The sequence below is a fragment of the Poeciliopsis prolifica genome, unplaced genomic scaffold, assembly GCF_027474105.1.
Source record: "Poeciliopsis prolifica strain line A6 unplaced genomic scaffold, Auburn_PproV2 SCAFFOLD031, whole genome shotgun sequence".
NCBI lineage: Eukaryota > Metazoa > Chordata > Actinopteri > Cyprinodontiformes > Poeciliidae > Poeciliopsis > Poeciliopsis prolifica.
In genome coordinates this window covers 490,454-506,149 of record NW_026562406.1, presented here as the reverse complement: position 1 = coordinate 506,149, position 15,696 = coordinate 490,454, and the positions used below count along the sequence as shown (strand labels likewise).

The 15,696-nt window shown below is 37.1% G+C and overlaps 1 protein-coding gene across 7 annotated transcripts in view; it reads right to left on the bottom strand.

The window, feature by feature from the left end:
- LOC129373068 (citron Rho-interacting kinase) overlaps positions 1-15,696 on the bottom strand; it is a 56,021-nt gene that overhangs the window by 23,414 nt on the left and 16,911 nt on the right. For all 7 annotated transcript variants that reach the window (XM_055050789.1, XM_055050790.1, XM_055050792.1 and 4 more), the window contains exons 6-16: positions 15,516-15,569; positions 15,327-15,380; positions 14,149-14,289; positions 12,320-12,445; positions 11,025-11,120; positions 10,353-10,469; positions 10,053-10,162; positions 9,641-9,815; positions 7,486-7,683; positions 7,339-7,392; positions 325-522 (exon numbers count right to left, since the gene is read on the bottom strand). In XM_055050789.1, coding sequence (XP_054906764.1) covers positions 325-522; positions 7,339-7,392; positions 7,486-7,683; positions 9,641-9,815; positions 10,053-10,162; positions 10,353-10,469; positions 11,025-11,120; positions 12,320-12,445; positions 14,149-14,289; positions 15,327-15,380; positions 15,516-15,569 — 1,323 coding nt within the window. The remainder of the gene's footprint in view (positions 1-324; positions 523-7,338; positions 7,393-7,485; positions 7,684-9,640; positions 9,816-10,052; positions 10,163-10,352; positions 10,470-11,024; positions 11,121-12,319; positions 12,446-14,148; positions 14,290-15,326; positions 15,381-15,515; positions 15,570-15,696) is intronic.

Sequence of the window (15,696 nt, the reverse complement as noted above, 5' to 3'; positions counted from 1 at the left end):
TCTTGTGCCCCAATCTCATCACTTCGTGGCCTCGCTGTTTGTAACGCATTATGTAATAAACGTGATAAAAATCTGGCTTCAGAGTTTAATGAAATGTAATCAAAATCACAAAAAGAAATACAATTCTTGAACATGTGTTATAATACTTTGTGCTACATTATGTAGTAGCATTACCACAATTGAAAAACAATTACAATGTAACAACGTTGTGCATTATGCAACAACAATATTATGAGACTTCGGGACATTTTACAGAACAATTAATTGTCCAGTAAAATGTTATGACAAGTCTAGACATGAGAATCCAAAAAAACTGCAGCATACCTGCTTCTGGTTGTTAAGGTGCATTTCACGGTCAGCCACCTCATGCCGCAGCCTGTCCACATCCTGGCTGAGCTGCAGCCGGTCCTCCCGCTCATCAGAGGCCTCGTCCAGCTGCTTGGACAGGTAGAAGTTCTGGCGGTTCAGCTCAGAGTTCTCCTGAGTGAGAGTGGTTAGCTGCTCCTCAAGATCAGTAATCACCTACAGCAGAGTGGAAGAAGTTGGATTTTGTTTAAAGAAAATACAAAATAAGCAGTATATTTAAAGGAAAAAAAGATTAAGATTAAAAACGAAGTTTCCTGTACTCTACTTGTTCTGCTGGTTTCTATGAATAGCTGATATGTCAAGTGCATCTTTTTTCCCACTGACCTTTGAGCAGGTTTGCAGAAACGTGATGGTAAATGATGTGAGATTAAATGTGAAAGGTGATCTGTCCTGGTTAAAATAGCTTTAGCCTGCAATACATTGCAATACATGTATAGGAATACATGTATAGGAATACATGTATTGCAATGTATTGCAGTCTGAGACAACAGTGATTCTGGTCTGGATCTCTGTTGACTATCCTCTCAATTTAAATGAACCTTTTCCATTAAATAGAAAAATTTCTCCAAAATACATTTGATGTGTCACATGTTAAAATCTGATTTAAGCGTGTCAAACTTTGAAATAAGTATCGTGTGTCCAGAAGAGGACAAAACATTTCAACCAGCTTTTCTACCAGTTTGTCAAGATGTAAGCTATATGAGTGAAGGAACATCATAGATGTGTTTCCATTACAAATATGTACAAAGTAAATCTTTGGGGGAAAAAAGTGTTTTGCAATTGCAGTGTTTCCATTAAATGGCAAACCCATTAAAAATCACATAAATAAGTTTGTTCAATAAATTATAAAAAATTATGGTAGCAACGTTTATAAGCAGTTGAGATGAGGTATATTAATAATTCAGAACTAATCTATCAGCCATCAGAAGAGACATCAGCATCTTATTAAGGCGTTGGAGCAATTCTGCGTTTTGTAGAAATTCTAGTCTGTGATTTTACAGATTAGATATGGATTCAAAACTTGGGAATGACAACTTTTTATGAATTGTGTGATGCTGTGAAAGCTCAAGTGGCACCAGATGCACATGATCTAAAAAAAAAGTATAAAATACATTTATTATAAAAATAAAATAAGTCTTCTTTGTTGTTTTCACCAGTAGCAACAATCAACTGTTGATCATGTGACTCGTGTGATGTGGAAAAAATTATTTCCATTGCAATTTTACAAAATACATCTGTTTTGATACAGCTGAAAAATCACCTCACCCTGGTGCTAAAACTTTTAATTAAAAAATGTGAGCTTTTTGGGTGTTAAGGAAATGTTTTTTTGTGATTTCAATTTGCATAATTTGCAGATAGATTGCAGCTACAAATACTGCGTTAACAAACTCAGATTTTTGCTGAATGAATCAAATTTCACTAATGTCAGTTTGTCTGTTTTGTTTAGACCATAACAAAAGCAGAATATGGCCCTGCTCTACGCACACCGCATTTTTCATAAGCGTTATCAAATTAAGTGAGCGATATAACAGAGACTAACAGCCAATCTTCAAACTCATCCCAGCAATCCAATAATCACAGCCGGAGTCTATCTAAAACATTATCAAGAACAGCTTGTGAAAGAACTGAATGAATCAGCTCCTTCTGTTTCTGAATGGGAAAGAGTGAAACCATAAAACCAGATCACAGCTCAGCTATCTGCTGAGGAGAGACACTTAGTTTCCAATTATAAGACGAAATGAGTTGTATGAACAACAAAGAAGAAATCCAATACCTTTAGCCAAACTAATCTCTGTAAAGTGATAAAGTGGCTATTTGCCATTTCTAACCCAGAGAAAGTCTTACGTTTTCTATGGACGTGTTTATTTCATTTGACCGAAACCTTCACTGCAGTGGCAATGTAACATGAGGCAGATAATCTGTAAAAACAATAAATAAATAATAATAATATCAAACTCCTTTGCCTTTTCCCCAGTGCTAACTAAAAACAACCAATCAGAGTCAAGAGGTGAGTCTTAGTGCTGTCAATCATAGACATGTGTACGCTACAGCTTCTCCCCGTCAGTGGTCATGACCGCTTATTCATCAATTAATAATCAGTCACGAATAAACATTTGTTTATCCTCCATTAGCACATTTAGCAGCTCACAGAGATGATTGACAACACTAAGACCCTCCTCTTGGCTCTCATTGGTTGTTTTTGACTGAGGTTTTATTGCCATCTGTAGACATGCAGAGTTTCCAGAGAGGAGTTGGAGGAAATTGATTTTTTCACATTTTGTCTTTCTCATGTTACTCTCACAACATGATGACAATTTTAATGTCATGTAAAAAACATATTTTTTTATTTATAAAAGTATAAGGTCCGTTTTCTCCATCAGACTTTCACCAGCAGGCGCAGTAGGAGAAATGATAGTTAGACTGATGAGGCTCCATGCTAAAAGTCTTTTTCTCTCGGTTCTAATAGGGACATGTAAACCACACAGAACTTCAAGGAGGCAGAGGAAAGAAGCAGAGCTTTTACGTACATAAATTAGCTGTCTGCTCAGCACTGACTCAGTGCGTCAGCTCCTCTAAGGAATGGAAGGGGACTGACAACATCCACTGAATCCAAAAGGCGGGGCGAGAGATAAACTGTGTGAGGGCTGCAGGGGTGATCTGTCATGTATCTATATTTACTCAACTCAACTGGCAATCAAATCAATTGAGCAACTTTCCAAGCTGCAGTAAATTGCATTGAGAGATTTACTTCCTCAACGCTGTTGAATGCAAATAGCTCGATTCTATTTATGGAAGCTGTGGGTGTCAGTTTCCCTGATTGTAATTAACATTTACTGTGAGCTGAAGCTGCAAAATGCTGATAGATCTTCGCCTTCCTCTGACTATGACTAAGCAGAGAATAGATAAGTAATCTATTGCCAAATTCAATAGATTACTTGAGTCTGTTTTGAACTGATGAGGTTTTGACAGATTTGTTGTATACGACTCGAACATGTCCTTGTCTTTCCTTAATCTCTTAATAAAGACAAGTTAATGATGGAAACTCTTACATTTAACAATGTACGAAAACTGAATAGATTTCAGTTTTTACACTCCACAAATCAAGAACAAACTTCTAGAAAACTGCAAAACAGCTGAAAACAATGGGCTCCTTTAAATCAAGGCTAAAACCCCACATATTTATAGCTGTCTTTTATTAATGATAAATGCAGCATTAACCAATATATTTCATATATTTAGATTTATATTATCATTTTTATATTATCCTACTTTTTTGTGTTATTTTTAGGTTATAGTTTTTCCAGGCTATAGTATTGTCTTAAGCTTCTTATATTTATTATTATATTTTACCTTTGTGTAAATCTGCCTCTTTACATTTGTCTATCATCTGAATTAGTCTATTCTGTCCTGTTAAAAAAGCACTTAAAATGCTAAATATGAATCTCAATACTTCTTGCGACTATCATTTTTTTAATATAACTTCTGCTGATGCGAAGTGCTGCAGGAGATTCCTGTCTGCTGCGTAAAAGTAGTGACAGGCCTGCTTTTACTTTTCCACTTAAAATGTTACAACCTCAGACAAAAGGTTAATGGAAAAATCATGTTGCTTCTGTAAAGTTCTGGCCTCCCGTTAATAATATATAGGAAATTAAAATTCTCTCTTCACAGTTTCATGTTTCCCTACAGAGCATCCTGCTCTCAGATGACAAATTTACTTATGACTCAGAATATCTAAGAGTGTGTCTCCAGAGCTGTTTGGTCTGCTTTAAAGGGACCAGCGTTTGTTTCCTTCCTTCTTCTGAACTCTGGAGCAGTTAAAAAACTCTTTTCTCAAAGTGGGAAAGCAGACAGACTATTCAGGATCAAAATGAATCAACGGGAGAAAGAGATGTGATCTGAAAGCTTGAAATCCTTGAAACACGTCACTCTGTGTCTTTGTGGCAGCAGCACATGTCGAGCTGCAGTTCCATTGACCATGTAATTGCACAATTTGACATTTCAAAGATAAATATGCTTAATGGAAACATAAAAAAATCTCTTTGGTGCTTGGATGAGATGTTCTGAAAAAAATCTCTTTGGTGCTTGGATGAGATGTGTGTTTTTGTCCCTATCTAAATTTATTTATTTTGCAAAACCGCAATGGGAATCACAACAAAGAAGACAACAGGAAGTGACAGGAGGATGTTTTCCAGAGACTTTTCACCTAAATTAAATTATTTGCATGTGATTTTAATTTTGTTTCTTTGTTATTGGAAACGCCTCAATTGTGAAATTGTGTTTTGCACACATTTGTAATAGAAACGTAGAAACATTTTTGGCTGTGCTGCATCAAATGAACATAAAGCAACATGCTCTGCACTGTTAGCAAGCAACTTTTGTAGCTATTACATTGTTTAGGTGGGTTGATCAGCTGTGAAAAGTGCAGTGTGAAGTTAGGGGGTGTAATTTGTCACATTATCTAAATTCTTTTTGCAACAATGATGAATTATCCAGGACACGTCACACTGCAAAAACTGTGGCTATTCAGCTAGTAGAACGTAAACACATCTGAAGAAAGAGGGATGAACTTGCAAAAAAGCTATCAGATTTGCTGTCACATTGCTCAGAACATGTAGGAAGATGCAGGTCTTTGTCAGTCGAGTGAAGAAGGTTTGGTCTGAGGATCAACAAACCAGCCCCAATCTGCCAACGTTGTGGAGAAACAGTTACCGTGGGAGATCCTGTTCCACTTCCTGTCAACTGACTGCAATCATGTTACTCTTTGCAGACATGATGCTTTGTGGAGAAACACAAAGTATGAAAATGACAATATTTCATGAGGTTGGAAAGAGGTGCTGACATGGTCACTCTAGAAACAAAACAGTCACCATGACAACAGACAAGGGCACTCTGAACTCCATGTTCTGTTTTTTGTAAACATGCTTCACAAAAACATCACTACCTTTGTTCTGTCTTTACCTTTCACTCTTGTGATACATTAGATTTTTTTGTAAATTTTTATTGTGAAGCACCTAATGTTTCATTTTAAAGTTTACTTACTCACTACTTTTCATTTTCTGTAATGGCTCAAAGGTTTGAAAATTGAATTTAAGACAATTTCTGCATAAACATACCCAGAATACACTTGTCCTGTTTTTGATTTCTGTTAACGTTAATGTTGCATGTATTGATCCAACAATACCATGTTTAGTTTAAGATGAAATCTAACGTTTACCTTTTAGAAAATGTAAGTACCAAGACTATGACTCCAGACAATATTATGTCTAACAGTTGCAAAAGTTAGCAACAGCCCTTTCAACCAAAAAAAAGCTGCGCTAATGTAATCTGTTGAATATTTTGTCTCTAATGTCTAACTTTTGAAATTAGGATTTGTGTGTGAAATGAAATGTGTTTTGGAGCCACAGAAAAAAAAACATCAAATTAACGTGGCATCCTTTTTTGTCAATATCAAACACCACAGAGTGAAATTGAACCAAAAACAGTAACGGTGTGAAATTTTAGAGGATTTTCCATACTATCTAAAAACTCATTGGAATACTGCTTTCAGTCATCAGGCTCCTTTACTGTGGAATCAGCTTCCTGTTTTTATCAAAAGGTAGACACTATTTATTTGTAATTCTAGATTTCTATCAGAGCTTAAGGAAGAGAGTATTTAAATCAAGTGCTGATTAAACCAGAATATGTCAGCAGGCAAAAAATTTCTTAACCTTAATGCTTCATGTAACTGTTCCAATTATATGAAGAAGAGGATGTGAAAGCGTCAGTGGAGAGGCTCCATCAGATGAAGCACTTCTGAAAATGTTCACCCAGGATGAGAGCAGGAGATATCACTCCAAGTTGTGCTAGGGCTAATGAAATCTCATCACTTGGAATCTTGTGCAAAGAAAGTATTCATGTTCTTGTTCACAGTAATTGAGCTTAACATTTGTATGTCATATTTAATATGCAGAAACGTCTTAAGCAAACTGTCCCTGAGTGCAAAGCGAATATGATGTTACCAAACGGTTCAGTGATGCATTATCTTCTGAGATAATCGCTGATTGCAGATGAACAGAAAGTTGCACAGCTGCCAGTTCAAAAGTTATTTTTATGCGTTTCATTTATTGTGCCGTAGTTTTAAAATTTGTATGCTTCAACTCAGTTTCTTTTGCATGTGGTCTCATTTTAAAAAACAGTTCTAAAACTTTAAAAATATTTCAGAAAAAACATTTAAAAATAAAACTTCGCAGCATCTCTTCTCAATAACCAAATCTAAACATGTCTTAGCTGTGATCAATTTTGCACTATTTTTTGTATGTCTTTCACATAACATGTTATTAAAATAAACTAACGTTTGTAGTAATATTATGAAAAATAAAAGTTTTAAATAATATGAATACTTTTTCTAATGTGCTGAGTGTATATTCAAACAACTTTCATAAAAACAGGAAATGTGTTTCTTTTGGATAATCCTGGAGGCAGATCATAATTCTATGGATCTTGTTATTTTTAATGTAGATAATTTATTTTCCAATTCTGCTGTTTCAAAGTGCGCCTCAGACAAAGTAACTCTCAGACTAGCACTATGCAGTTTTGCGGGTCAGAAGACTGAAAGGTAGTCAAGCTCTTCGTGTTGCTAAACTTAGGGATGTTGCCTGATTGCTGGCCAGAGGAATCTATGAACACTGCAATATGAACAGTTTGTTAGTGGGAGGATCTCAGAAGTAGGGCAATGGGATAAAAACAGACTGAGATGGTATTCGAGTAAGAATCTATAGACATTTAAACAACATCTATTCAGTAACAAGTTGGCTTCACCCTTTCGAGAAGTAATATATTATGAAGAAAAGAGGTGCAAGACCTGCATTGACTCTTGCACACAAACAAGAGTTTAAGTTGTGTGTGATGATTCAGAAGGTGTTCAGGGAATGAAAGCTGTCAACAACAAGAAGCAATGAAACAGCAGGAAAAAATAAAGAAGGAGCAACTCACTGCACAGCTGTCTCTCAAGGCATCGTACTTGCGTTGTATCTCTTCTCTGTGTGCCTACGAAACATGGCAAGAGAGGCAGAGAGACATCACTGACAAAATGACATGACACCAAAGCTTAGAGTGACCTTTGCTTTCTGCCTTTCTTACTCTGAGAACAGTGATCTCCTCCTCGGCCTCTGCAGTGGTCTCCTCCAGCTCGGTCTTGGCCTGCTGCAGTTGGCTCTCCAGAGCATGGCGAGCCGCCTGAAGGTTGGTGATTTGAGATTCCCGATCTTGCAGCGACAGAGTCAACTCTGTCACCTGGCGCTTAATTTCCAGCTTTTGTTCCTCGTTCTCCAGTCCGATCTACATGGGAAAATGAATCCCCTGACTTTCTGACGATGCAGTCAGAAAGTCAGAGGCATGTTGACCTGCCAAAGCTCTCCACAGGGATCAAACAGCAGCAGTGGCACCTCTAGAAAATTTTCATGGCCAGACATGACCAGAAAATTTTTTTAAATGGGCAGAGACTAAAAATAAAATAACAAATGTGTCAATATAAAAATGTTTTTTATTTGTAGATTCATTTCCTTATTTATTGGGTTAATACTTCCGTCTTGAGTCAAGAAGACATCTCTGTACGTCTTCCTAAGACCTGAACATAATTTTCTGAGGGGAGGCAACTTTTTCAAAAAGGGGCCATGGCCTTCCTGATGGGAACACCACTGAACAGTAGCAAACTGGGTCGCTAAAGTAACTTAAATTAACTGATTGGTAGATATTTAAAATTGAATTAAAAAGTTAGAGATGCACTGAACAATCTGCCGGTGAGTGGAATTAGCATATTTTTAGCTTGACTGGCCCTAATCATTAATGGCCAGTAATATTTTTTTTCAACACACTATACCTAAACATAAACACCAACAAGTTCATCCTACAATAATCTGTGACATAAAGGTAACTATAGGATAGCTAACTCAAAGTTAGCCATCTTAAAAATAAAGTAAAGTCTGAGGTAATAATAAAACTCTGGGTCAGTCTCTATTTTACATTCCCTGGCACCTAACACACACAAGTAATGATCAGTAGTTAAGTACAAAAAGAGCAGATTTGGTTTAAATGATCTTTATATAACCAGTCATCAGCTATGCGCTAGATGAGAATGGTGCTTCTCACTCTTACTCAAGTGTTGAACAGAAAATTCAACAATTGTTCAAATGTTTTCTTGCTAATTGAGATAATTTCCTGTAAAAAAAAAAAACAACAACACAGCAGCTCCAATTTTAAAGAGTTACATTTACAGCATCTGCTGTACACCAGATGTTTATTAACATCAGATATGAAACTAATAAATGTAAACGTTAAAGTCCTGGAGTGCTAAGATGATGCAATAACACAAGCATGTTTCCACGATTTAGAAGCAGATCCACTCAAATGGAAGCTCAGCTTTGCAATCTAAAAGGACAGTCCACGAAGTTTATGTATTTTCAAGGCACATGGTGATATTTATAGCAGAATCAAGAAGCTATGTTAAAGCCAGTTTTTATAAAAATGATGTATATATCAAATATGACTTTGCAATTTCATGCCTTTAAATTGGGCCTCTCTCTATTTAAAAACTTCTGCTCTTTCTGAGGTTCTACCTTCAGGAAGGCATCACAACATGGCGCTTCTATAAATCCTGTAACAATGTTTTTAGGAGCATTTTTAGGAACTCATTATAGGAGCTACTGCTCAGTCCAATTGGACTGAGCAGTAGCTACTGCTCAGTATAGGAGCTACTGCTCAGTCCAGTTGGACTGAGCAGTAGCTCCTATAATGAGTAGCTCTATAATGAGTTCAGCTGATGTGCAGTTCCACCGGGTGTTTGCTGTTTTATGCTGGCTAGTCTGGAGTAGCTGAGTGGGGGAGCCAACGGGAGGGATACTCAGTGAGGTGGAAGCTTGCTGGTTTGGAATCTGCAGCTCTGATGAGGAGCTGCACCTTGAAGGCGGGGCTAGGTCCCACCAAGCGTTTGCATGGGAGAGTCAAGGATTTTTTTTAATCGTACATGAAAGAATCAAGGCAACAATCCAGGTATATTTTGATGAGGGAATAACATTACAACATGATGCAAAGTCAGTTTTACATAATACTGGCCCTTTAAATTGTTCTTTTACTTAAACTCAAAATCACAGAAGAAATACTGTAAAATAACTAGCAAGGCTGGAAGAGAGAAAGTTCAAACTTACATCTACTTATCAACCACACAAAAAAAAGGAGAGCGAAAAAGTCTGCTAAATAAAACGGCTTCATACTTGACTCCCCCTAAATTTCTTCTCACCTCCCGGAGCCGAGTCTCCAGCTCCAGCACGCGGCTCTTATTGCTCTGCTCCTGCTGACTCATTTTCTCCAGATGCTCCTCCAGTTTGGCGTTCTGGGCTTCCAACTTCCCGGCCTGAGACTCCAGGTAAAACTTCTGCTGCCGAAGCTCCGAGATCATCTCTTCCTGGGCTTTCCTGATGCGACCACACATTGATCTGAGCAAGCGCTTTAACAGAAGGTTATGCAGCAGAGGCACAATCTAAGTCAGTTGCAGCAGCTGCTGGATATGATTTATTAAAGGCTGTGCACAAGCTTCATTCACTCTTCACAAAAAAATGGCGTGAAAAGCTGTAGCCTACACTTTGATAAAGGAAGATCTGTGAAATATTTAATAGTTTAGGTGGAAGACGTGTTTTTATGATGATGCTTACATGTTTTTCTGGGTGTAGATGCTGCTGTTAGCTGCCAGTTTATTAGCCTCTGACAGTTCTGCAATTCTCTGCTCCAGGCTGTTCATCTTTGAGTCCATCGCATTAATGGTCTGAACAACAACAACAAAACATGTTTCAAAGTTCTGCATATGTTGCATTTTGGTCAAATTTGTGTCAGGCTCCTTTTTTGTGTTGTGCAACAAGATATATTTTTTTCCAAATGTAAAATATGTGTCAGTATGATCAATGTTAAAATAAGCCTGAGAACTGCACGGTTGCTGCAGTTCGGTCAGTTCTTACCGCCTTCTGTTCACTGATGATGCTGCACTTCTCCCGCACCTCCTCCTCATATTTGCTCTGACTGGACTCCAGCATCTCCTTATCGGCCATGTCCGCCTTCATCTGAGCCTCCAGCACCTGTTCAATGCCAGCCAGCCCACAGAACCACAACCAGGATGTCACTTAGCAGCATAGAAGAACGGTGTGAAGATGACATAGTGTAGATTTTCCAAGAATAAAGCACAGCTGACTGAGCCAAAACATGGACAATAAAAATACAGTAATGAGGAGAGGTGTACAGACATTCATCATTTAAAAAAACTCAGAATAGGGTCAATGAGTATTTTACTTTTTTTTAACTTATTTTAAGAGGGTTAGGTTTTGCAGTTCAAGTCATTGAAGTTGTATGATTATTCCACCTAATGAAAAACATTTGAAATGCATAGTTATAATCCCAATACATCAATGCTTATGATAAGCATTGATAAATGACATATGAACAGTTTTAGTGAGATTTTTATGTTAAGAAATTAAAAAAATATTTTAAATGTGCAGAAAAGGGATAAAAATGTGAAATCAGAGGATATTTAGTTACATTTAACTTCAGTTTGAAATGTAACATTACCTTTCACTCCCTCAAAGGTAATGTTGATATGCCTATGGGATGGGATTTGATGTATTTGGTGACCAAACCTTTATTTTGTCTTCATAGAGCTTTTCCTTCTGTTTCAGATGGGTTTCTAGACGTTGGGCAGTCGACTGGGTCTCTCGCAGATTCTCCTCCAACTCCTACACAAAAACACAAACGAGTGACGATTGGAGGCTAAAAGCAGTCAAAGGTACCTCCAAACTAACCCAGTGAATTGGGTTTTATACAGACTTCAATTATGGCAGCTTTTAATTGTTGTTAAAAATATTCTATACGCTTCTTATGCTGGGAATTTCTTATGAATTTAGAAATCTGAAGGAAGTCATCTTTCAAAATGAACATGGGCAGTTTTTCCTCTGCATCACCTTTGGCAGCAGCTTTCATAAAGTATTGTTGACAGGAGACAGTATTCATAACTGTGTGCTGGAAAAAGCAGGGCTCTCGGTTTGTCAAATGAGAAACAAAGAAAGCTCATAACACCTCTATCAAAACATGGACTCCTTTTCCTTTGGAAGAACACAGATTGACTTACTGTATCTAGATGGTGACTGGAACAGGAAAAGTTTTATGATTGATCGGCCTTGATTAGTGATCAGCAGACAGATTTAGTGCAAACAGGTTGCTAACAGCAACACTTCGGTGTGAAAATTGCGATAAAGGAAAGTTTCAGTGAGGCTGTCAAAAGGAAAATAAAAAGTGAGGCTCTACTGATTAAACAGAGAATACACACAGAGAGACTATGTTTAAAGTTTGTAATGTTAACCACGCTAAATACAATTATGTTAATGGTGTTAAATGGTAACATAAGATGCTAAAGAGTCTACTCTTTAATCAATTGTGTTTTTGAAGGAGTGAAATACCCTTGACCTGCGGAGCTGTGTGACAATAACTGCTCTCACAGACATAAATAATAATACATATGACTTACTAACATTATAGATGAGTAAATGAGAGCTTCTTTTAAATTATTTTTTATTATCCTATGGTATGAATCAAAAATATGTTACATAAAGAGCAAATGAGACATGCTGTGATTTTTTAAAGTTTTATTTAAAGATATTCTTGCACCAATAACTTGAAAGATTTTTAGTGCATTGTTTTTCAGTCATGAAGAAAGATAGAACTTTATAACCTCTGACCTTTCTTAAGTCAGATTTTAAGACTTAAGAACCTATTAATATTAATATTTACTGTTGAAACAGTAAATAGTCTGCACATTTTACTTATAGTTCCAAAGAGATTTTAAGAAATCTGCTCTCCAGAAAATTACGACAAGCTTTTATTCCACTTGGCTTTTCTGACTCCTCTCTAAGTGCCAAAAACATAAAAGGTGAGTTACCAGAATCTTTTCAGCCATCTGCTGAATCTGCTGGGATTTGCTCTGAAGTTCATCTTTCAGTTTAGTCTCACGGCGCTCAACAATCTCCAACCTTTTCACTTGATTCTCGAGAGTCTTCCTTCCATCCTGAAGATAACACACACACAAAAAAATAATGCACAAAAACATGAGGGAATGTTTTATTTGAAAGGGGCAGTATTATGTGTTTCAGTGACGTGCGGTCAGGGGAGGCAGGTGAGCCAGAGCCTCACCTGTCATCATGGAAAAATAATATATAAAGATAAAATAATGTATACTGTTATTTGTGGTTTGTACCATGAAGTATATATTTTTCATTTAGCTTAACCAATTGTGAAATTTTTTTCTTCAAAATTGCTGGGTTTTTGGCATTTTCAAAATTGCTGGATTTTTACATTTTCCTATTGAAATGCTGGGAAGTGCAGCTGGTGATTCAGCAGTGAGCTGAGCCTCACCTGGGATTGATCAACCTCTAACTGCACTGGCTGCCTTCTATGAGAGCATGCTCCTCCTGTCTGTAGTCACCAATGAAATGGTTAAAAAAACATATAATATTTAACTAATTTTCGATAATTTAGCTTATGTATATAATGCAGTGTTTTGTCACCAGCTGTGTGTGAAAGTGTTTCGTGTGCTGAGGAGCGCTCAGAAGCAGCAGAGAACAGATTCGAGGTGAGGCAGGCAGTTCTCTTGCCTCATGGCAGGGGGCGCTCATGATCCCAGACATTGTGACTCCACAACTGCAGAGTAAGAGACAGCAACAGCGAGCTAGCCATGAAGCTAACCATAGAGGAAAAGTCAAGTGATATATTTATAGTTTTCTTCTCTTACCACAGCAATCACTTATTAATAATCACACAATAAATATTAAGCCTAAAACCATACTATTGCAACAGACTGAATGTTCTGCTCTTTGTGTGGGAAACATTAGTGGGTTTTTTTGTTCCGTTGTTGTCAGTTGCTATGGCAACGAGCCTGCTCATAGCTGTGGTGACACTCAGAGCAAAGAAACAAGAGGTTTTGAGTTGTACTTTAACCATTTCTCCCTTTGCTGTGGAGCACAGCACGAAATTAATAATGTCTACATGTCCAAGTTTAACTGAGTTAATTATTCTATGGTGGCAGAAGAATAGACTTTTTGCTCTCCAGCGTTGCTGCATGCGCAAAATTTCCTTATGTAAACACTAACATGCAGAGAGTCGATATTTCTAAATATGATTATGATTAAGTCAGTGCCTCACCGACTACTAACCTCAACACACGTAACTGATGTGTTTTCCAACCACATACTGACATTTTAATCACACTTAACCTACTAGGTACCTTTACAAAATGTCTGTATTTCAGACAAGTGAAACAGGAATAATGTGATATTGTATGAAAAAAATGTGTTTTAAAATTAATTAGGGTATTACTTTTTACATCCCAAAAATCTGAGATTTACACTGGGTGAGGCGAGACACACTTCTGAGAGCCACTCCACGTCCCATGGATCCCATTAAAGTTCAGGAGAACTAAGTTAGTGGTCACCACGTTGTTTTAACTCAAAAATAGTTCAGTAAATCAGGTCCGCTGATGGAGAAATCCAAACACTTGTTCAAACACAGAGACGTTTTGACATGCTAAAACAAAGTCACAGCACAAATGTTCGTCAGGGGGTGCAACAACTTGTCTTCTTGGGAACATAAGGCCTCTTTGTGCTTTGTGGCGTCCTGCAGCAGATTTATTTATCCAACAGTTTTTTTTTCCTTATGTGGTAAAATAAATGATTCCATCATAAATCCCGGCAGAGAGGCGCAACAGATACGTACCTCCGTCTCACGGAGACGTCTGCGCAGGCTGTCACTGGAGTCCTCCTTGTTCTGCAGCCTCTCCAGATCCCGCTCCAGGCGCTCTTTGGCCATTTTCATGCTCTGAAGATGGTCGGTGGCCTCAGCACTGGCCTTTGATGTCTGTAAAAGAAAAGAACTTCATTGATGTCTCTATACAGGCCATTTTAAACACTAACTTTACTTTCTTTACCTACTCTGATTAAATTTTTACTTTGCCTTTTTGCCTCTTTTATGTTTCAATCTTGAATTATTATTTTGGTTATGGATCTATAAAAAACTATTGAGGTATCAACCAGCTCTTTTCCAAAGTAATAAGCCCTGATGCACACTGCTGATAGGAACCCATTACACAAATAAAGTGTCACATGCTGATTATTTAATAAACTGGCTTGTCCAGAGTCAAATCTAAAGGCAAAGGTAATTTTATTTATATAGCACATCTTCAACAACAAGGCAATACAAAGTGCTTTACAGGAATTAAAAGGAAATACAAACAAAATAAACCAACGGAAAGAGCAAAAGAACATAAAGAATGTAATGTTGATCTAAAGTATGTAAACTTTGTGCTCCTGTTCAGGGTTGGTAAATCTTCACTGCTCAAACCTTTCACTGCAAAAACACAAAATCTTACCAATTTTTTTAAAAATCTAGTTTCTAGTGCAAAAATATCTTAGTACACTTGAAATAAGACCGCTAACTTACAAGTACAAGAAATAGGAGCTTGTTTTAAGTTAATAATTCTGTAATATTGATAAAAATGTACTTGTTCCACTGGCAGATTATTTCACTTGGGGAAACTGTGAAATGACCCACCAGTGGAACTGGTACAGTGAGCAGAACTTCCTTTATTTTTAACTATATGTGAGGTGTTTAAATATTCATTTCAAACAAAAGGCAGTTAGGATGAAATGATCTAACTCAGCACATTTAAAGAGGAACCTTCCTATTCCTCAGTGTATTCAGAAAGACAACCTGATGGCTCTCGAAGCAGACAGTTAATAAAAAACAGATTCCAGGAGAGAGACACATAATGAACGAGGTCAGGAGAGGTGAAGAGGTAATATATAGACCCATCTGAAATGGTAAAACGTCTATCTCCTGCATTTGGAATGACAAGCCTCTATAAATTATTCATCATTCTTCTTAAAGTTTTCTACCTTTGCAAGCTTCTCTTGTAGATCCTGGATCTTCACCTGCTGCTCAGCGCTAGCCTAACAACAAAGCAGACATTTGGATATGAAAAGAATCCCGTATCCTTTATAAAGCTTCTACAGAAAAAAACCCATTAATATTTAGCAAATACAACAGACATTTTTTGTCAGAACTGTAGCAACTTCTTAATCTACCTTTTCCAGTTTGGTGATCATTTCCTCTACCTCTGCTTTACCCTGCTCTTTGGCCTGCAATGACAGAGGAACGATTATGAGAAATGACCACAATTACTTATTATTACAAGTTCCATTAAGTATAATATATGATACATTTTAAAATGGTAAAAAGACCACAACTTTCGGTTTCTACTTTTGA